The sequence below is a fragment of the Grampus griseus genome, assembly GCF_964374135.1.
Source record: "Grampus griseus genome assembly, chromosome: 3".
Classification (NCBI taxonomy): Eukaryota; Metazoa; Chordata; class Mammalia; order Artiodactyla; family Delphinidae; genus Grampus; species Grampus griseus.
Window position 1 is genome coordinate 60,951,164 of NC_139019.1, and position 22,814 is coordinate 60,973,977.

The following is a 22,814-nucleotide window of genomic DNA, read 5'->3' on the forward strand; positions in this document are numbered from 1 at the left end:
GCGAGGGAAAAAAACAGAACAGATGCCAAGAGGTGGCGCAGTGGTTGAGAATCCACCTGCCAATGCAGGGGACACGGGTTCGAGCCCTGGTCCGGGAAGATTCCAACTAAGCCCATGCGCCACAACTACTGAGCCTGCGCTCTAGAGCCCGCGAGCCACAACTACTGAAGCCCCCGCCCCCTAGAGCCTGTACTCCACAACAAAAGAAGCCATGGCAATCAGAAGCTGTGCACTGCAACAAAGAGTAGCCCCCACTCGCCACAATTAGAGAAAGCCAGCACGCAGCAACAAAGACCCAACGCGGCCAAAAATAAATAAATTAATTAATTAAAAAATAAAAAGAATGCCTCCTAAATTACTGCAGGTCTTGCAACAGAAGTGGTGACTCTTCTACTGAGGGACTGGAACAGAAGCAGGGACAGAGTCTGTGACAACAAATGGTTGGGATTAAGGCAAGATAGGTTCATCTGTCCTTTCCTCCTTCTCCTCTTTCTTCCACACCACCCCCACCCCCAATCAAAGAACAGCACTGAATAGGATAAGAGTGGAGAGGTGATGGGGAGGGTTAAAGAAAGACAGCATTCTTCCTTACTTCTGATACAGAGGATCAGATCTCAATAGGACACTGAAATGGAGAGGAAAAGAGGGGGTAAAAGTTAAGCCGAAAGCAACAGAATTTACAAAAATCAAACAAAAAACAGAGAGAGAGAGACAGAAAGAAAGGAAGGAAATCCCTAGCCAGTTCAGTAAAGGAAATCACTCCTTACGTTATACATAGGTACACACCTAAATTAGGGATTCGAGAAATGGTATCAGTTAGTACTCAATTATAAGTAACACGATTTCAATTCAAGGGATTTAAAGAGTACAGGGAGTTTTTGGCTCATGCAACTAAAGTCCAGGGGAGGATCTGCTTCAGGGTTGCCTGATCCAGCAGACATATTATGAAATTTCTTTTTGTCTCTTCATTCTGTCACCCACAGTACAAGCTTCATCTCAAGGCCAGATTCCCTAGTGCCAAAAGAAAGCTGCAGCCACAATCAATTACATGGAAGAAAGCACATCTGTCCCAGAATTCTAAGCAAGAGTTCTGAAGTGTACCTTGCTTAGATCAGCCTAAATCACCCTGAATCAATTCCTGTAACCAGGAAATGGAATCTGATTGGCTAGATTCACTCAGAGGCCCATTCCTAAAGCTAGAAGTGGAGCAGTTTCCCTCAAGAACATGAGCTATGTGCGTGTGGTAAAAAACGGTGGACACTGGAATGAAAATACAGGTATACATCAAGAGAAGAAAAAATAGATACTAAGGAGGCAGCCACAGTGTTCACCCCAAGATGTTCAAAATGAAGATTCAGAGTCATCACAAAATATTATGTACAGTATTGCCCATTCAAAAGACAGAAAATCTTTAGAATCATTCTTCTTACAAACAAAATTGGCTCCTGAGACTACTTCTATTTAATCTAGTACTAGAAATGCTAGTTTAAAAAGAGTAATATAAATACAGAAAATAAAAGTATCTATTTGAGACCCATATACTTTCTAGTACCAGTAGAAAATACAAAAGATGATATAAATAAATAAAAGTTAAACATCTCACCCTTGGTTGGGGGCGACAGGTAAAGAAGACTGAAAGTATGTATGTCTGCTAGATTTTTAAACCTATGGCAGTAATAATTACAAAACATATGGTACCAGATTAAAAATTATCAACAATAAATTAAAATCTTTCTCTAGAAATGCTGTACCAAACTTAAGAACTTAAGGTATCATGAATGAGAATTAACAGAAATCATTATCTCAAAAAGATTCTGTACTCCTATGTTCACTGCAGCATTATTCACAATAGCTAAGACATGGAAACAACCTCAGTGTCCACTGACATGAATGGATAAATAAATGTGGCTTAAAACATAAATGTAAGTCTAAGAAAGGAGGTCTTTTGCCCATTTTTCTTTAGGTCTTCTGTCCATTTTTTGATTGGACTGGTTTTTTTTTGTTATCGAGTTGTATGAGCTGTTTGTCTATTTTGGAAATTAAGCCCTTGTTGGTCACATCATTTGCAAATATTTTCTCCCAAGCCATAGGCTGTCTTCATTTTGTTCATGGTTCCCTTTGCTATGCAAAAGCTTTATAAGTTTGATTAGGTACCATTTGTTTATTTTTGCTTTTATTTCTATTGCCTTGGGAGACCGACCTAAGAATACATTGCTACGATTTATGTCAGAGAATGTTTTGCCTGTGTTTCTTCTAGGACTTTCATGGTGTCATGCCTTATACTTAAGTCCTTAAGCCACTTTGAGTTTATTTTTGTGTATGGTGTGAGGGTGTGTTCTAACTTCACTGATTTACATGCAGCTGTCCAACTTTCCCAACACCACTTGTTGAAGAGACTGTCTTTTCCCTATTGTATATTCTTGCCTCCTTTGTTGAAGATTAATTGACCATAGGTGTGTGGGTTTACTTCTGGGCTCTCTATTCTGTTCCATTGATATATATGGCTGTTTCTGTGCCAATATCATGCTGTTTTGATTACTGTAGCTTTGCAGTATTGCCTGAAGTCTGAGAGGGTTATGTCTCCAGCTTTGTTCTTTTTCCTCAGGATTGCTTTGGCAATTCTGCGTCTTTTATGGTTCCATATAAATTTTAGGATTATTTGTTCTAGTTCTGTGAAAAAAGTTGTCAGAAACTCGATAGGAATCACATTAAATCTGTAAATTGCTTTGGGTAGTATCACCATTTTAACAATGTTAATTCTTCCAATCCAAGAACATGAGATATCTTTCCATTTCTTTGAATATCTTCAATTTCCTCCATTAATGTTTTATACTTCTCAGCATATAAGTTTTTCACCTCCTTGGTCAGGTTTATTCCTGAGTATAAAAAAAAAATGTGTACACAGACACACACATACCTACACGTACACACCTACACACACCCCACACACACACACACCCCCACACACACTGGAGTATTATTCAGCCACAAAAAAAGAAGGAACTGCTATTTGGGCCAACATGGACAAACTTTGAGGGCATTACGCTAAGTGAAATAAGTCAGACAGAGAAAGACAAATACTGTATGATCTCACTTATATGTGGACTCTAAAAAAACCACACTCATAGTTTTGGTTTGGTTTAGTTTGGTTGCCAGAGTTGAGGGATAGAATTGGGGAGAATGGGTGAAGGTGACCAAATGGTACAAGCTTCCAGTTATAACATAAATAAGTACTGGGGATGTAATGTACAGCATGGTAACTGTAGTTAACAATACTATATTGTATATTTGAAAGTTGCTAACAAAGTAGATCTTTAAAGTTCTCATCAGAAGAAAAAGACTGTAACTACGTGAAGTGATGTTAACTAAACTTATTGTGGTAATCATTTTGCTATATATATATATTGCAAACCATTATGTTGTAAACTTTGAATAAATATAATGTTATATGTCAATTATATCTCAATAAAACTGGAAAAAAAATTAAAGAATTAACATAACATGGAAAAGAATTATTTAAAAATATTGTTAGTCTTCTTTGGCCTCAGCGCCTGAGCAACCCAGAACCAAAATGGTTTTCAGCACCCACTATACAGACTGCTGTCTGCAGACCTCCTCTCTCAGCTCCCAAGCATGCAACATTGAATGCACAGTCCTGGAAATGGATAGGGTTGCCCTTTCCAAGGGAAGCCCCCTTCCCACCAGGTAAAAACCCTGGGCTGCCTGAGGGATGTACATTATTCTACACAAGGAGGAAGGAAGTAATTAAGTATGTGGTTGTGGGACTGGAGCCTCACATCCACTTTACACTCTTTATCTGTGGGGATGCTTATATTAAAAGATAATCAGGACTTCGCTGGTGATTTGGAAAACACCAAATCAGGTATAAGGTAACCACACCTCTCCAGCATTCATTATTTGTAGACGTTTTGACGATGGCCATTCTGACTGATACGAGGTTGCACCTCATTGATTTGCATTTCTCTAATAATTGGCGATGTGGAGCATCTTTTCATGTGCCTGTTGACCATCTGTATGTCTTCTTTGGAGAAATGTCTGTTAAGGTCTTCTGCCCATTTTCTGATTGGGTTTTTTTTTGTTGCTGAGTTGTACGAGCTGTTTGTATATTCTGGAAATTAAGCCCTTGTCAGTCGCATCCTTTGCAAAGATTTTCTCACAGTCTGTAGGCTGTCTTTTCATTTTGTTCTTGATTTCCTTTGCTGTGCAAACGCTTGTAAGTTTGATAAAGTCCAATTTGTTTATTTTTGATTTTATTTATTTTGCCTTGGGAGACTGATCTAAGAAAGTATTGCTACAATTTATTTCAGAGAATGTTTTGCCTACGTTCTCTTCTAAGACTTTTATGGTGTCATGCCTTATATTTAAATCTTTAAGCCATTTTGAGTTTATTTTGTGTATGGTGTGAGGGAGTGTTCTAATTTACATGTGGCTATCCAGCTTTCCTAACGCCACTTGCTGAAGAGACCTCTTTTCTCCATTGTATAGTCTTGCCTCCTTTGTTGAAGATTAATTGACTGTAGGTAATGGCTTTATTTCTGGGATCTCTATTCTGTTCCATTGATCCATATGTCTGTTTTTGTTCCAGTACCACACTGTTTTGATTACTGTAGCTTTGCAATATTGTCTGAAGTCTGGGAGGATTATGCCTCCAGCTTTGTTCTTTTTCCTCAGGATTACTTTGGCAATTCTGGGTCTTTTGTGGTCCCATATAAATTTCAAAGTAAACAAAAAAAACCTTTAAAATCATGTCAAATAGATAAATTAATTAAATACCTAGGGATAAACCTGACCAAGGAGGTGAAGGACTTATACACTGAGAACTATAAAACACTGAGAACTACAGAACACTGATAAAGGAAATTAAAGATGTTTCAAAGAAATGAAAAGATATTCCATGCTCTTGAATTGGCAGAATTAGTATTGTTAAAATAGTCATACTACCCAAAGCAATCTACAGATTTAATGTGATCCTTATCAAATCACCCAGGACATTTTCCACAGAACTAGAACAAATAATCCTAAAATTTTTATGGTCACCTATTTTTAAAAGTTAGTAGCAATATTCATTTCAGTGATGGAGGAAAAAACTGATTATGGGAAAGTGCAGTGTAGTCTGATGAACAAAGTAATGTTTGGGGAAATTTTTCCATAAAGGTATCTTTAAAAATAGTTTCAGCACTTATAGGGGTTTCACCTTTGGGAAAATATACATGTGAAATACTTTATTCACTAATAATATAAATAAGGTATTAGAGTGATTCTTCTGTTAGAATTACCTAAAAACAATTCAAAAATCTGTCTCCTTTTTTGACATAACCTGAGTCACTGCTAGTCACCCCAACTTAAATTCTACATTCCAACCAACAAAACATCTTGCTGATGTCACCTGGATCTCAACTCTATCCTCAACTCCCATCCAGTCATTCAACAATGCTGAGCACCTAGTATATACTAGACAGTATGCTAAATGTACAAACATGGAGAAAACAGTTTTGCACTTCCAGAAGCTCAAAGAGGTGTACAATACTTCTAAAAGTATGATTAGAAGAACACCTATAATAGAATTATGCAAAGGCATTGTAAAACGTACAAATTCTTGGATCCTGCCCCACACTTACAGAATTAGAATCTTAGGGGGTAAAGCCTGAGTAAATGTGTTTTTTAAAAGTTCCCACGTTAAAATTAAAAATTAATTAAATGTACCCAAGTTAATTCTTTTACATAATAATGTTTGAGAATTATTGTTATAGTACAGTAGTTCTCAAACTCTTTGGTCTCAAAATACTTTTAAAAATTACTGAGAGCCTATGATTCTGATTGGCACTAATTCCAACATATGAGTTTTTTCCCCCCACACCAAGCGATTCTCTGACACCAGTTAGGTGTCCTACAATTTAACTCAATCCTGACACTATTTACTTAAAGACAGTACCAGATTCCACGGATTAAGGACTCAGTTCCACAAGACGCACCCACTTTGGATGCCAATCAGAAGCCCAGGTTGTTACCTATGCTTCTGACCGACTGGCTATAAATCAGAGGTTCCCAGGAACCACTCCCTGACTTGGATTAATTTGCTAAAGCAGCTCAAAGAACTCAGAAAACCAGTTTACTCACTGGTTTACGGGTTTATTACAAAGGATATTAATCAACAGACAGATGTACAGGACTGGGTCCCAAACACAGGAGCTTCTGTCCCTGTGGAGTTTGGAGCTCAACATGGTGGTATGGATGTGTTCTGGTTCACCAATCTGGAATCTTGTCCTTTTGGGATTTTATGAAGGTTTCATCAGAGAGGCAGGATTGATTAAATCACTGGCCATCAGTGACTGATTCAACCTCACGGCACTTTCCTCTCCCCAGAGGTCAGGAGATGGGACTAAAAGTTCCAACTTTTTAATCATGGTTGGTTCCCCTGGCAACAGCCCCCATCCTTAGGTTACCCAGGTGCTTTCCAAAATTGTCTAATTAACATAAGACAACTTCACTACTCTCATCATCGAGGAAATTTCAAGGGTTTTAGGAGCTCTCTCTCAGGAATGGGGAGGAAGACGAAATATATATCTCTTACTATAAATTACAATACCACAGGACCTCAAAGAACTTTTGGTTATGTGAATTATATATATTAATATTTACTGTATTAGAAATTAAAACTGGGAAATCACAAAAATATTTTAATTAAAAATGTAGTATTTGTTAATTCACTTAAAAACAACAAAATAGGGGCTTCCCTGGTGGCGCAGTGGTTGAGAGTGCGCCTGCCGATGCAGGGCACACGGGTTCGTGTCCCGGTCCGGGAAGATCCCACATGCCGCGGAGCGGCTGGGCCCGTGAGCCATGGCTGCTGAGCCTGCGCGTCTGGAGCCTGTGCTCTGCAACGGGAGAGGCCACAACAGTGAGAGGTCCGCATACCGCAAAAAAAAAAAAAAAGAAAAAAGAAAAACAACAAAATAAATGTACATGTTAACAAAAATAACCTATTTTATGAAAAATAACTATATTTTCCAAAATGAAAAAATTTAGTGAGAAGAATGGCAATGCTTCACATTTTTGCAAATCTTTTAAATGTCTAGATTAACAGAAGCACCTGGATTCTTATATCTCCTTCTTCATTATAATCTGTTACAATATCACATATCATTAGTCTTTGGAAAACTCCACTATACAATTTTGTGCAAATGAAAGTGAAAAAGGCAAACAATATCTCAGTATTACTATGAAAATAACTTTGACCTTGCAAACACCCTGAAAGGGTATCAGAGACCCCCAGGGGCCCCTGGACCATACTTTGGAAACCAACAGTCTAATGAAAGCAACAGATAATTACAGTAATCCCCCCTTATCTGAGGTTTCAGTTACCCCCAGTCAACTGCAGTCTGAAAATATCAAATGGAAAATTCCAGAAACAAACAGTAAGTTTTAAATTGCATGCACATTCTGAGTACTGTGGTGAAATCTCATACTGTACTGCTTTGTCCCACCCAGGATGTGAATCATCCACACTGTATACACTACCCACTCGTTAGTACAGGAAAAAACATAGTAGATACAGAGTTTGGTACTATCTGCAGTTTCAGGCACCTACTGCAAGTTTTTGAACATATCCTCCATGGATAAGAGAAGGCTACTATACAAAGTTCTTTGAGAACACAGAGAAGGGAGACAGACAGGAAACTTCTGCAGAGGTGGTGACATCTCCTGAGACTTGAGCCCAAATCCTTACACACTAGGTAGGCCCTGTAGGATCTATATCTTCTCCCTCCTACTTTTCAAGGTGTCTCCTACCCCTCCTCCTCTTTCTCACTTGGTTGCTCCTCCTCAAACTGGCCAATCTTTCTCTCTTCTTCAAGGCTTTGTATCTACTGTTCTTTTGTCTGAAAGGCTCTTCCCCCATACAGTCCATGGCTCTTCTTGGCCATACCTGGCCATCATGAAGATTAAGGACAGCTATACCCTTGTATACCTGTAATCCATTCAGGGCCCATTCCTTAGAAAATTCTGCCTTATACTAACTGTTATATATGTGCACTAGAAGCCATATTTAACAAAGTACATGGTAGCATCATTTGTAAAAGTGGAAAAAAATAAAACTAAATATCCATCAACATGAGAATGAAACAAAACACTAGTAAATTCACGCAACAGAATGAATTAGAGCTGAATGTTTCAACATGAATAAATCTCGAGAACAGTAATATGCACAAAAAGTAGGCTAAAGAAAGATTCCTACAATATGACACTACTTATAGTTTTTAAATTCTAAATTAATCTATATTTTGATAGGTAATACACAATTCAAAATTATAAGAATTTCCTCCCATTCCTGTCCTAGTTATACAGTTTCTCTCCCAGGGACAACCAGCGTGACCAGTTTCCTATGTATCCTTCCAGATATATTTTATGTTACACAAAAATATAAGTGTTGTTAAGTGTGCAGAATACTTTAATATGGTTCATGTATATCTACATATAAAATAGAAGTTTAAAAATATGTGTGGAAATGATAAAGACCAAATTCAGAATAATAATCTCTAAGAGGCAAAGAAGAAAAGGAACAAACTCAGAAAGGGGCACTTCAAATGTACCTGTATTGTTTCATTTCAGGTTTATTGTGTTTTCTCTAGATTTTTTTCATACATGAAATAAATTTTGTTCTTCATAAAATAGATGAAAAGGATCAGATTTGAGAAAATAATTAGTTTGGTGTCAGACGGAGTTTGAAACCAGAGCATACTAAGGACATAAATTCAATACTTTAAATTAGTCTAAAGCTCAAGAGAAAGCTGGAGATTGGGGATTTATATAAAGAGATACTTGCAGTTCTAAGAATAAATATTTAGATATATGCACCCTATATAACAGAGCACAAGTTCCCTAAGGACTGGGCCCAAAACTCTGCCATATTACGTTCCCCTGAAATATCACCTACTGCCCATAATGAGATTTCAATTTACCTATATCCTTACTATTTTTCTTAGCTTTCAAAAATAACATCCTGGTATGGGTGAGCCTATTTATGTAAGTAACTTAACAATAGGCAGTTACACCACACACACAAAGACACACACACACACACACACACACACACACACACACACGTCTATTAAATTAGAATCAAAGAGAGACAGTGTTCTGGTTAGTTCTAGGTAAACTACAAAGCCTTATTTATTTTTTTAATTAATTCATTCATTCATTCATTTTTGGCTGCGTTGGGTTTTCCTTGCTGCATGCAGGCTTTCTCTAGCTGCAGCAAGTGGGGGCTACTCTTCATTGTGGTGTACAGGCTTCTCATTGCAATGGCTTCTCTTATTGCAGAGCACGGGCTTTAGGCACGTGAGCTTCAGTAGTTGTGGCACACGGGCTCAGTAGCTGTGGCTCACGGGCTCTAGAACGCAGGCTCAGTAGCTGTGGAGCAGGGGCTCAGCTGCTCCGCAGCATGTGGGATCTTCCCAGACCAGTGCTCAAACCCGTGTCCCCTGAACTGGCAGGAGGATTCTTAACTACTGCGCCTCCAGGGAAGTCCCTCAAAACCATTTTTAGATTGAACTTATTAATAATTAAAAATGTTTCTAGGGCTTCCTCGGTGGCGCAGTGGTTAAGAGTCTGCCTGCCAATGCAGGGGACACGGGTTTGAGTGCTGGTCTGGGAATATCCCACATGCCGCGGAGCAACTGAGCCCCTGCTCCACAGCTACTGAGCCTGCGCTCTAGAGCCCGCGAGCCACAGCTACTGAGCCTGTGTGCCTACAGCCCATGCTCTGCAACAAGAGAAGCCACCGCAATGAGAAGCCTGCGCACCGCAAGGAAGAGTAGCCCCCGGTCACTGCAACTAGAGAAAGCCCGCGTGTGACAACGAAGACCCAATGCAGCCAAAAATAAATTTATAAAAAAGTTTAAAATGTTTCTACAATAGACTAGTTTCCTTTCTAGGTAAGAAAAAAATCCTGCGAAACTGTTAACTTTTAAAGAAATCCCTGATATAAATATATTTTCTTATCTTTCATTTCTCCAATAAAAATACTATCCTGACAAAAGTCTTTGAGGACTGTGATTACTTGCAGCTGTTTTATTGCTCTTTTTTTTTATAAATGTATTTATTTTATTTCATTTCATTTATTTTTGGCTGTGTTGGGTCTTCGTTGCTGTGCACAGGCTTTCTCTAGTTGCAGCAAGCCGGGGCTACTCTTCGTCGTGATGCGCGGGCTTCTCATGTTGCGGTGCACGGGCTCTAGGCATGCGGGCTTCAGTAGTCGCAGCACGTGGGCTCAGTAGTTGTGGCTCGTGGGCTCTAGAACTCAGGCTCAGTAGTTGTGGCTCATGGGCTTAGTTGCTCCATTGCATGTGGGATCTTCCCGGACCAGGGCTCGAACCCATGTCCCCTGCATTGGCAGGCGGATTCTTAACCACTGCGCCGCCAGGGAAGCCCTTTATTGCTCTTCTGAAGTTTAACTGGAGTATTCAGCAACCCCTCTCCTTTCAAAATCTCTCACTTTTAGTGATAAAAGCAAACTTCAATTATAGGAGGGGGAGCAGACTCTTGAGCTGTTCCCCCTCATATAACTGACCTCTTTTCTGGTTTTCTCCATTCCTCAACTCAATTAGCAAATATGTATTAAATGCCTGTTTTGTTATAAGCAATGTATTATACACCATTCCTCTGGTCCCTAAAAAGATGAGAAGAACTGCTTGGCCTTAAGAAAACTTTGTATATCTTACATAGTGCAAAGTCCTTAGAACTTAACGTCCTAGGTTTGAGATGAAAATTACTGTACTAGTAACCTAAGTTGAATTACACTTCAGTAGAATTATAGGTCTTCAAAAGCTTCATAGAGTACAGACATATTTCAGGCAATGGATGCACATTAAAAGCATGTCATTTTAGTACTGTTCAGAAGCTGAGGATCATTTAGTGAAAAAATAGATGCCTACTTGTTTATAGACAAATAAACCCTGAGTTAAAGCATATGTATACACATAAGGCTCCATAAAATATTCCTTTAGCACAGGTGAAAGGATATCAACAACAAAGGGGGAACTCAATAAAAAACAAAACATTAAGAAGGATTTGAAAATAATTATAATCTAGCATTAGCATTGTAGGGATGTCTTCTGACAGTTTTGGTGAATCATTTATAGATTTTAGAATAAGGGCTCTTAAACACTCACTCACTTGACGACTCTTCCCTACGATAAACTTTATGGAAGTGCAGTAAGAGGGAAACTGGCCTTGACACATTGTGTTCTCTACATCTGCGTCTCTATTCTCGCCCTGCAAATAGGTTCATCTGTACCATATGTCTAGATTCCACACATATGCATTAATATACATGTTTTTTTTCTTTCTGGCTTACTTCACTCTGTATGACAGACTCTAGGTCCATCCACATCTCTACAAATGACCCAATTTCGTTCCTTTTTATGGCTGAGTAATATTCCACTATATATATGTACCACATCTTCTTTATCCATTCACCTGTCATTGGACATTTATGTTGCTTCCATGTCCTGGCTATTGTAAATAGTGCTGCAATGAACACTGGGGTACATGTGACTTTTTGAATTATGGTTTTCTCAGGTTATATGCTGGGTCATATGGTACTTCTATTTTTAGTTTTTTAAGGAAACACCATTCTGTTCTCCACAGTGGCTGTATCAATTTACATTCCCACCAATAGTGCAAGAGGGTTCCCTTTTCTCCACACCCTCTCCAGCATTTATTGTTTGTAGATTTTTTGATGATGGCCATTATCTCAGCAAGATCTTTTCTGACCCACCTCCTAGAGTAATGAAAATAAAAACAAAAATAAGCAAATGGAACCTAATTAAACTTAAAAGCTTTTGTACAGCAAAGGAAACCATAAACAAGATGAAAAGACAACCCTCAGAATGGGAGAAAATATTTGTAAATGAAGCAACAGACAAAGGATTAATCTCCAAAATATACAAACAGCTCAGGCAGCTCAATATCAAAAAAACAAACAACCCAAATCAAAAAATGGGCAAAAGATACAGTATTTTTTAAGGTGTTAAAAATACAGGGTCACTGATATAAACAGAGATATTTTGCTGGGGCTTCAAAGCAGGGAATCAACATCTCAACAATTTAAAGAAAAATGGGGCTTCCCTGGTGGCGCAGTGGTTGAGAGTCCGCCTGCTGATGCAGGGGACACGGGTTCGTGCCCTGGTCCGGGAAGATCCCACATGCTGCGGAGCGGCTGGGCCCGTGAGCCATGGCCGCTGAGCCTGTGCGTCCGGAGCCTGTGCTCTGCAACAGGAGAGGCCACAACAGTGAGAGGCCCGCGTACCAAAAAAAAAAAAAAAAAGACAGCAAGGGACTTCCCTGGTGGTTCAGTGGTTAAGACTCTGCGCTTCCAATGCAGGGTACGTGGGTTCAATCCCTGGTCAGGGAACTAAGATCCCACGTGCCGTGTGGCACGACCAAAAAAAAAAAAAGTTTAAATGTAAGCAAGTTCCAGGGTCTCTCTTGGAGAGACTACACTGTTTATACTTCTACAGAATGATTACGATGATAATAATGACAGCAGTTAACATATACTGAACGTACATATCAGGCATTTGGGCTTAGTGCTTTAAATGATTACCTTACAATTCTCTGAACAACAGTACAAGAAAGATAATATCATTAACCCATTTTCCAGCTAAGAAAACTCGGGCTTTTAAAGGTTAAATAACTTGCTCAGGGTCACCTATGTAGTAAGTGGAGCCTGGGATTCCATCTGTTTAACTCCAACTGCAGCAATAACTATACTACTATGCTGTCACATCATAATCGATTCAGTAGCTCCCTACTGCTTCTCAGGTCAAAAATCCTTATAGAGTAAGGCTTCATCCATGCCTTTGTTCACTGGAAGGACTTCTGTCGAGCATTTATTATATGTCAACACCATACCAGGTGCTTCAAAGATGGAGGTTCTGAGTGAGGCTGCTAAATAAGTGATCTTTGGATCAGTCATTGTTATTTTAAAATGAGCTCTATTTGGGCACATTAAACAGAATCACAGTTGGAATTATGTTCTTGTATAATTGTATTATTGGAAATGGAATGTTGGAATAGGAAGACTACACATCTAAGCATTTATATCCTAAATAGTTCTGGACTACTATTTTTTTAAATATCTTTATTGGAATATAACTACTTTACAATGGTGTGTTAGTTTCTGCTTTATAACAAAGTGAATCAGTTATACATACACATATGTTCCCATATCTCTTCCCTCTTGCATCTCCCTCCTTCCCACCCTCCCTATCCCAACCCTCTAGGTGGTCACAAACCACCTAGCTGATCTCCCTGTGCTATGCGGCTACTTCCCACTAGCTATCTATTTTACGTTTGGTAGTGTATATATGTTCCTGCCTCTCTCTCACTTTGTCACAGCTTACCCTTCCCCCTCCCCATATCCTCAAGTCCATGCTCTAGTAGGTCTGTGTGGACTACTATTTTTAACAAAATTTTCCAACCTGGCTTACTACAAATTTTTAAAATTTTCTATCAAAAAAAAATGCAATGAAAACACAGAACACACCTACATGCACACACAGGGGTCGAAAGATCTTTCATTTCCACATTCAACTTGCAGAATAATACAGGTTGTGCTGGGACAACCATGGTCATGAGTGACCTTAGCTTTCCTCCTTTCCAGCTTAAAGAGACATCTGGTTGCCAGCTGTGTAGCTCCTACAAGTCAATGCTTGCCAAGTAGTTGGCAGAAGGTGGGGAAGAGCTGACCACCTGCAATCCATTTTGACAGTGACTCTGACCATCACTTTGGAGACCTGGATACATTACAGACATTCCAAAAGGAGTTGGCTAAATTTCAAGGTAGGAAGTTGGCCATTTTGGCTGAACTTACTTTAACTCACATCAAAGTGCTATGATGTGGAAGAAGAGAATACACGAAAAGGTACAAAGCTACTAAAGCTTACAAGAATAATTTACAAGGCTATGTCCCTAACCTCTCCCAGACACTGTCCACCATATTTCTATCTATAATTACTTTAAAAAGGGGAAGCGTATATACAACTACAGCTAAACGGGTAAAACTACATCTCCATGTCTATGTAAGTACATGTGGCATTCATATTTTTCACTTTTATGTCAGTATAAAATATATAATCTGCATACATATACATAATGTACGTCACTATAACATGTATTATATATATAAATATGTTTGTCACTATAACATATATTATATATATAAATATATATATTTAACTGTGGCGATTTTACTTACCTTTTATGTTTTTTTATGCCTGCTGTACAATATATATGTTATATATATCATACACAGTTGTATATTAGAGGTATAGGTGTAAACAAACTTAGGAAGATGCCACAGTTTGGAAAAGGTGCTTGCTTTATTTAAAAAAAAAAAATCAATACAATTTCCCCACAGATCCATGATGTAAAATTCTATAATCAAGCCTTGTAGATTTGTAATTATGGTATGTCAGCTACATTTAAACAAGAGTGTTAAAAGATTGTTAAAGTTAAACTAACACAATTGCAGTGTGAATTGTCCTAGTCTCATTCTAATCTACTGGTGTCACTTTCATTTAATCAGAGGAAAACTATGGGCCAATGTCAGTGCTATTTCCAATGCCCTAACATTCTTTGTTCACATTGGATTTTAAGCCATTACCAATCTAAAATGGTTATAAAAAGATATATTTCAGAAAGCATTTTAATGAATTAATTCATTCACCAGTGGACATTTTTAGCAGGCTTTATTGAAAATAAGTTGGCTTTAAAGTTATTAAATAACCTTTTATGTTAAATGAATGAAAACATTTTGTTCTTGCAGAAGAATTTCTTGAATTTACCATAAATACAGCTTAAGAAGAGAAAAACCCTTATTTTATAAACAGAAATCATACTTGGAAACTTATGGTCGACATATGTCATTTAGCTGAAATAACATATCAGCATTTAAAACATCAAGGCTATTTTTTTCTTCTGCTTTAGTGAAAAATGGGGGAAAGGCAGTATCTTCAAAAAATGGTATTGAGAAAACTGGACAGCTGCTACTTTCTCATACCATATACAAAAATGAACTCACTATGGATTAAAGACTTGAAAGTAATACCTGAAACCATAAAACTTCTAGAAGAAAAAATAAGCACTACGCTCTTTGACGTCAGTCTTAGCAAGATCTTTTTGGATTTGTCACCTTGGGCAAGGGAAACAAAAACAAACAAATGGAACTAATCAAAGTAAACACCTTTTGCACAACAAAGCAAAACTATCAACAAAATGAAAAGGTCACCTACTCAACAGAAGGTATTTGCAAACATATATCTGATAAGGAGTTAATATCCAAAATACACAAAAAACTCTCATAACTCAAGATCAAAAACACAAACAACCTGATTAAAAAACAGGCAGAGTTCCTGAATAGACATTTTTCCAAAGAAGATATACATATCGCCAACAGGCACAGGAAAAGATGCTCAACATCACTCATCATCAGGGAAATGCAAATTAAATCTACAATGAGCTATCACCTCACACCTGTCAGAATGGCTAGTAGCAAAAAGAAAACAAATAACAGGGCTTCCCTGGTGGCACAGTGGTTAAGAATCTGCTCCGGGAAGATCCCATGTGCCGCAAAGCAACTAAGCCCATGCGCCACAACTACTGAGAATGCGCTCTAGAGCCCACGAGCCACAACTACTGAGCCCACGCGCCGCATCTACTGAAGCCGGCACGCTCTAGAGCCTGTGCTCCGCAACAAGAGGAGCCCGCGCGCCGCAACGAAGAGTAGCCCCCGCTCACCGCAACTAGAGAAAGCCTGCGCATAGCAACGAAGATCCAACACAGCCAAAAATAATAAATATAAATAAATTTTAAAAAAGAAAACAAATAACAAATGTTGGTGAGGATGTGGAGAAAAAGGAACCCTTGTGTACTGCTGGTGGGAATGTAAATTGGTGCAGCCACTATAGGAAACAGTATGGAGATTCCTCAAAAAATTAAAAATAAAGCTACTATACAATCCAGCAATTCCACTCTTGAGTATTTACCCGAAGAAAACTAAAATACTAATTCAAAAAGATATATGCACTCCGATGTTCTCTGCAGCACTTACAACAGCCAAGATAGGGAAGAAACCTAAGTGCCCATGAACAGATGAATAAAGAAAATGTGATTGATATATATATTTATAATTACTTATACATACACACACAATGGAATATTAGCCATAAAGAAGAATGAAATCTTGTCATTTGTGACAACATGGATGGACTTAGAGGGCATTATCCTAAGTGAAATAAATCAGACAGAGAAAAACAAATACTATGTGATTTTACTTATATGTGGGATCTAAAAAACAAATGAACAAACATAACTAGACAGAAACAGAATCATAGAGAGAACAAACAGGTGGTTGCCAAAGGGGAGGCATGTGGGGGAGAAGAGAGAAATAGGTGAGGGAGATTAAGAGGTACAAACTTCCAGTTACAAAATAAATGAGTCACAGGTATGAAAGGTACAGTGTGAATACAGTCAATAATTATGTAACATCTTTGTATGGTGACAGATGGTAACTAGACTTATCATGGTGTTCATTTTGAAATACAGAAATGTCAAATTACTATGTTGTATATCAGGAACTACCACAGCGTTGTAGGTCAATTATACTTCAAAAACAAAAAAAACTCATAGGAAAAAAAATCAGATTTGTGGTTACCAAAGGTGGGGAGTGGGGGAGAAGGGGAATTGGATAAAAATAGTCAAAAAGGTACAAACTTCCAGTTATAAGGTAAATAAGTACTACTAGGTATGTAATGAACAACATGATAAATATAATTAACACTATATGTTACCATGAAAGTTGTAAGAGAGTAAATTCTGAGTTCAGATCACAAGGAAAAAATTTTTTTCTATTTCTTTAATTTTGTATCTATATGAGATGATAAATGTTCACTAAACCTATTGTGGTAATAATTTCATGATGTATATAAGTCAAATCATTATGTTGTATACCTTAAACTTATACAGTTGCTGTATGTCAATTATATCTCAATAAAACTAGAAAAAAAAATCAATGCTGTATCTTCTACTTTAGAGAAAAGTATTTTCTAAATCACCAATAATTTAATACAGGAAAAAAAGCTTCTCTGTCGAAACTTCATATTTACAGGAGGCATTTAAGTTCTAAGTAAAGTACAACATTCAATTCACAGTTATACTATCAACAAATAGTCTCCAAATAATCACAGCACACACAAAACAGTGCTATGTTAGCTACTTACGTAAGTACTAATACGAATCACCCTGGTTTGCTTGGGACTTTCCCAACTTTAGCACTGTAGGTTCCATATCCTGGAAACCCTTCTGTCCCAGGTAAACCCAGACAACTAATGTCAGCGAGACATTGGGGGGCGGGAGGTGGGGGAGATTTACAGTTCTGCACTGGAGAAGAAGAAATTTGGAGTCATATCTGGTAACTCCTTGCTAGGGCTGCCAGATTAGCTGTGCCCAGTCACATATAAGTAGGTCTAGCAATCTGGAACATGGATTCAAATCTTTATTTTTATTTTTATTTTTTCACACACACATACACACTTTATTAATTTATTTATTTACATTGAAGTATAGTTGACTTATAGTGTTGTGTTAGTTTCAGGTGCACAGCAAAGTGATTCAGATATACATATACATATATGTTCTTTTTCAGATTCTTTTCCATTATATGTGATTACAAGATATTGACTATAGCTCCCTGTGCTATACAGTAGGCTCTTGTGTTTATCTATTTTATATATAGTAGTGTGTATATGTTAATCCCAAACTCCTAATATAAGCCCTTAAATTATCAAGGATGAACAAAAAGGAGGCTGTGATTATTTCAATAGAAAACTCGAGTAAATCTGACCTTGCTTAATACTGTCTGGCATTGATCATTCGATTAATCTCAGTAAACTTAGGTCAGGTGGCTATTCCATGCCAGGCACTGAAGACAGCAGTGAACAAGACAGTTTCGTCACTGATGTCACTCCCAGTCTCAAGGGAAGATAAGAAGATAAAGAAAAATATTCCAGTGATGTTGGTGTAATTTGGTAAAGGATATTCAGTCTCATTTGTTAAATATTTGTCAAACATCAAATCTTTAAAAACAGCCTGCAAGACCCAAACCTACCAACTAATACCCATTAACAAGGAGTCACATGTGAACACAGGCTGCTGCTTGAAGAAACTTGTATATTACCCAGCCCCTAGTGCACACATATCTCTAATTCACAGCCAGAATTAGCCCTAGAAAAACAATCCCATTGCAGGGGAGGAGATATTTGACAAGTCCTACGAGTCAGGAACTCAGTACCAAGTCAGACTCATTGCTGTCTAACTCTCACCTTACAAGCCATTCCTAGTAACTGGACTCTCCTGTTTCTAGGGGTCTAACCTCTCTCTTGAAATCTATTTCAGGAAATCAGATCCTTTGCCTTTGTTCCCATGTGAAATAACAAAGTTTCTCTAGGACTAGAGCACTGTGAGGCTTCTGCCTATTTCCTTAGGGTCTAAAATCACCATTTTGCCAACATGCTGAAATGCGCATCTTCCACTCATTGTTTGATCTCTCAGTTGCCAAATACCACCTTTTATTTATTGCCTGTTTCCATACTCCAGTAATATTCCATCTGCCTGTCCACATTTCTTTCTAAAACCCACTACAGGGAACTTTCAGATCACCTGAAGTATTTTAGCAGATTTGATTAGACGCTAAACTCTAAGAATCTACCCTCCCAAGCACACAGCCTACCCAAACTGAACTCTAGGACTAACACCTAGAATATATTTCTAAATGGTTCTGAACTCCTGGAAAGAAAACTGAAGGAATTCTGGGCTTGAATGACTTTAAATCTCTTTTTCCAAATAAAAGTTGTTACTTCTGAAGATAAATGAGGTGATGGGAAATGAACATCTTGACTAGAAAAAAGGTGCTGAGAACAGAAACTGAATTTTAGACCACTGCTTTAAGAAACCAATGCACAGAATGCCGTTCACAAAACCAAGAACATGTCTGAATCATGAAACTAACTGAGAAGTCTTTGAAACTAAATTTGGAGGAGAAAAAATGCATACCTTTTTATTATAAAAAATGTTTAATATATATAGATAAGAATATAATGAAGACCCATGACCATTCATCCCCAACAATTATTAACGTGTTGCCACATCTGCCTCATCTATTTTTTTCCTTTGCTGAAGTATAATGTAGAATTTTAAAAAAAACAGGATACTAAGGCAGAAGATGGAAGGAGTCAGAGTAAAATAATTTTCAGGAGAATGTAACAGGAGAATAGGGAACAATATTTATGGATTTAGAGAGTTATCTACCAAGGCAAAATATGAGTAATAAGCAGCTAAAATAGAAACTTTAGGTTTTTTAAAAACCATATCTCATTTCAGTATATATGGGAAAGCTCTACACCAAAATGTCAACAGAAAAGCCATGAAAAAAATGTACGGTAGGCATTTCCATTAATTTATAAGCAATTTGAGATATGAAGTAAATTATGAGGGGATTTCATAAAAATGATAAATTTACTTATGTATGAAGAATCAAAATTAGTGTGATAATGCTCTATTATTGAAATAAAATGAAAACAAAACTTTATTTCCAAGCAGTTTCCATAAGTACTTAAAAATTTTTGAAAGCCTGAAAACTTAAATTATTATCTAAATGAGTGTGTCTTCCCACAAATAACAAATGCTGGTGAGGATGTGGAGAAAAGGGAACCCCTGTACACTGTTGGTGGGAATGTAAATTGGTGCAGCCACTATGGGAAACAGCATCGAGGTTCCTCAAAAAACTAAAAATAGAACCACCATATGATCCGGCAATTCCACTCCTAGGTATTTATCTGAAGAAAATGAAAACACTATTTCGAAAAGATACATGCACCCCCATGTTCACAGCAGCATTATTTACAGTAGCAAAGCTATGGAAGCAACCTAAGCGTCAGTCAACTGATGAATGGATAGAGAAGATGTGATATACGTGTACACACACACACACACACATATACACATGACAGAATACTACTCAGCCATAAAAAAGAATGGAATTCTGCCATTTGCAACAACATGGATGGACCTACAGGGTATTATGCTTAGTGAAGTAAGTCACACAGGGAAAGACAAACACTATATGTTATCACTAATATGTGGAATCTAAAAAATAAAACACACAAATGAATATAACAGATCAGAAACTGACTTACAGATATAGAGAGCAAACTAGTAGTTACCAGTGGGGAGAGGGAAGGGAATGGGGTAGAATAGGGGTAGGGGATTAAGAAGTACAAACTACTACATATAAAATAAATAATCTACAAGAATATATTGTACAGTACAGGGAATATAGCCAATATTTTATAACTTAATGGAGAATAATTAATAAAAATTTTGAATCACTGTTATACACCTGAAACTAATATTGTAAATCAACTATACTCAATAAAAAAGTCATTTCTCATGACTTTCCCTCTAAAGCAGTCTTCATTATACCCTGGTACTTCTGCCAAATAGATTTATGAAAATGACATAACCAAAGTAAGTCTAACAAAAGTGAAAGCAGAACTTGGGGGTAATAGGGCAAATTATATTTTCAGTTACACATCTCAACTCCCCTTCTATTATCACACGTTTTAAAAAATACTCTTCTGGGGGGCACTGTAGCTTAAAACAAAAGGTTGTAGATCAGAAACCCTAGTCCTTTTCCCTGCTCTGCCACTTACTAGCACAGTGACCCTGGACAAGTTTACTTTTCCTATTTTAACTTCATTAAACCTCAGTTTCTCATCTGTAAAATGGGAATACAAACCATAGTATTAGTTAACATTTACTAGTACTTACCACATACTGTTAAACAGAAGAGCAGGCATTTTTTGGAACAACTGCACGAGGTGGGTACTTACTCCATTTTACAAACCAGGAAACTGAGGCACGGTGCAATGTAATATATTCAAAAATACATAATATATGGCAGAATCAGGACTGGAATCCAAGCAGTCTCACTTCAGAAAAGGCTGTACATTTCATTACTACTCATCCTATCTCCTTACCGCCTTAACAATAATGACAGCTTCTGGAAAGCACAGTGCAATGCTGTGCTAAGCCGCGGAGGCAATATCTTAAAAAGTGAATTTATTCTCCCCTTTGCCTTGTCCTTCCTCTGGTGAAAATATCAACACAGGGAGGAAAGGTGGGCAGAGGAAGAAGCCAGAGAGCTAGGATTAGACATGTTTACTGCCAAATAACCTGCTTCTTCAGAAGGCTGTTCATCTTTTCTCTTGGAATGCCTCATCAAAAGTTTCATCTTTTGGGGTCTGAACAATAAAGGCCTAATAAGCACTCCAGTGTCTCACAGCAGTGAGAACGACGGCGAATTACAGGACTGGCCTACACAGGATAGTTACTTGAACAGCACCCCACAAGCTCCGGGGCGAGCCTCGGGGAAGCTAGCCGGGGAGTGAGGCCACAGAAGTTTGTCGAGTGTGCTGGAAGTTCACACCGCAGTTCTTCAGACTGCGAGTCCCGCCTGCCATGTTAGATGACAGGGCGCCCGCAAGGTCCCATTTCTAACGAGGGCCGGGCTCGCAGCGACCCCCTAAACTTCACAACGGGCTCGCGCGTCCACGTGAGCGCAGGTAATGGACCGGAAGCGCCCCCCACCAGCCAGGTTCCGCAGGGAGACCCGGGCGACGCACTCGGAGATACGACCCCAGCCCGCCCCGCCCTCGAGAGCCGGGCCGCCGCCCCTCTGCCTCCCCGACTGCGGGCGCCGGAGGGGTGGGGCCGCCGCGACCTTCACCGCTCCGCGGCTGGGTTTTGGAAGGGGCAGGCGCGGGGAGGGGAGTGCCCCGGTCCGGTGACTTGGGCACCTGCGCGCCCCCTCCGTTCCCGCCTCGTCGCCACCGGCCGCGGCGCCCCAGTTGAGGCCTGGAGTCCGGGGCCCAGCTCGGGCCTGCGCTCCGCCCGGCCTCTCGGGCCGCCAAGGGGCGAGGAAGAGGAGGCGGCGGCAGCTGCGCCGCTCGTGGCTCCTTACCGCTTCACCACGCCGGTTTTGATCTTGATCTGCCTCACGCGAGTATCGGCCATGGTCCCTCGAGCGCCGCGGGAATGAGTGGCGGAGAGCCGGGTAACCGTTGAGGGAGACTAAGCGAAGGAAGCGGGTCTGTAGGCGTAGCCGGCGCTGGCCGGCGCGCATGCGCACACTCCGGCGCGGCGCGGGAGCCATGCTGGCGCTGCCGCCACACCCGCTGGGCGTGGGTCTAGGGTCGCGAGCCAAGGGCGGGTTACCACTCACCCACCTCCACCGAGTTTCCCGCTCGCAGAACCTGGCTTGTCTATCTCAAGTAGCCCTCCTTTTTATTGTTGAACAGCCCTCCTCTTAGTGTGAATACAAGTTACACTTTTCCCGGTCTCCACAGCCCGGGCGTTTGCGGAGACTTGTGTCTCCCCGGATAGACTGGTTTGGCCATGACATTGCTTTGCGAGATTATCCGCTGAAAGGACGGAGTGACCTAAAAATTGAAGATATTTTCGGTGTCATTATCTTATGTCAAATGGGGTAAAATGATGCAGGTTTAAAGAAATAAACTACCGTCATGCACGCAGTTAAGAAACTCCTTACCCTACACCTCAGACCTCTGCAGACAATGTTTGTGGATAAATGCACCTAACAAAAAAAACGACTATAGGACTTATCCAAAAATCATTACCTCTAGTAAATCTTAAATATCCAACTTACAAAAATTGTG

At 39.1% G+C, this 22,814-nt stretch overlaps 1 protein-coding gene across 1 annotated transcript in view; it reads right to left on the reverse strand.

Annotated features, from left to right (window-relative positions):
- The window catches only part of TBCA (tubulin folding cofactor A), a 102,119-nt gene extending 79,873 nt beyond the window's left edge, over positions 1-22,246 (reverse strand). Inside the window, exon 1 of the mRNA XM_082652099.1 lies at positions 22,100-22,246. Coding sequence (XP_082508225.1) covers positions 22,100-22,152 — 53 coding nt within the window. The 5' untranslated portion in view covers positions 22,153-22,246. The remainder of the gene's footprint in view (positions 1-22,099) is intronic.
- Between the last annotated feature and the right edge of the window lie 568 nt (positions 22,247-22,814).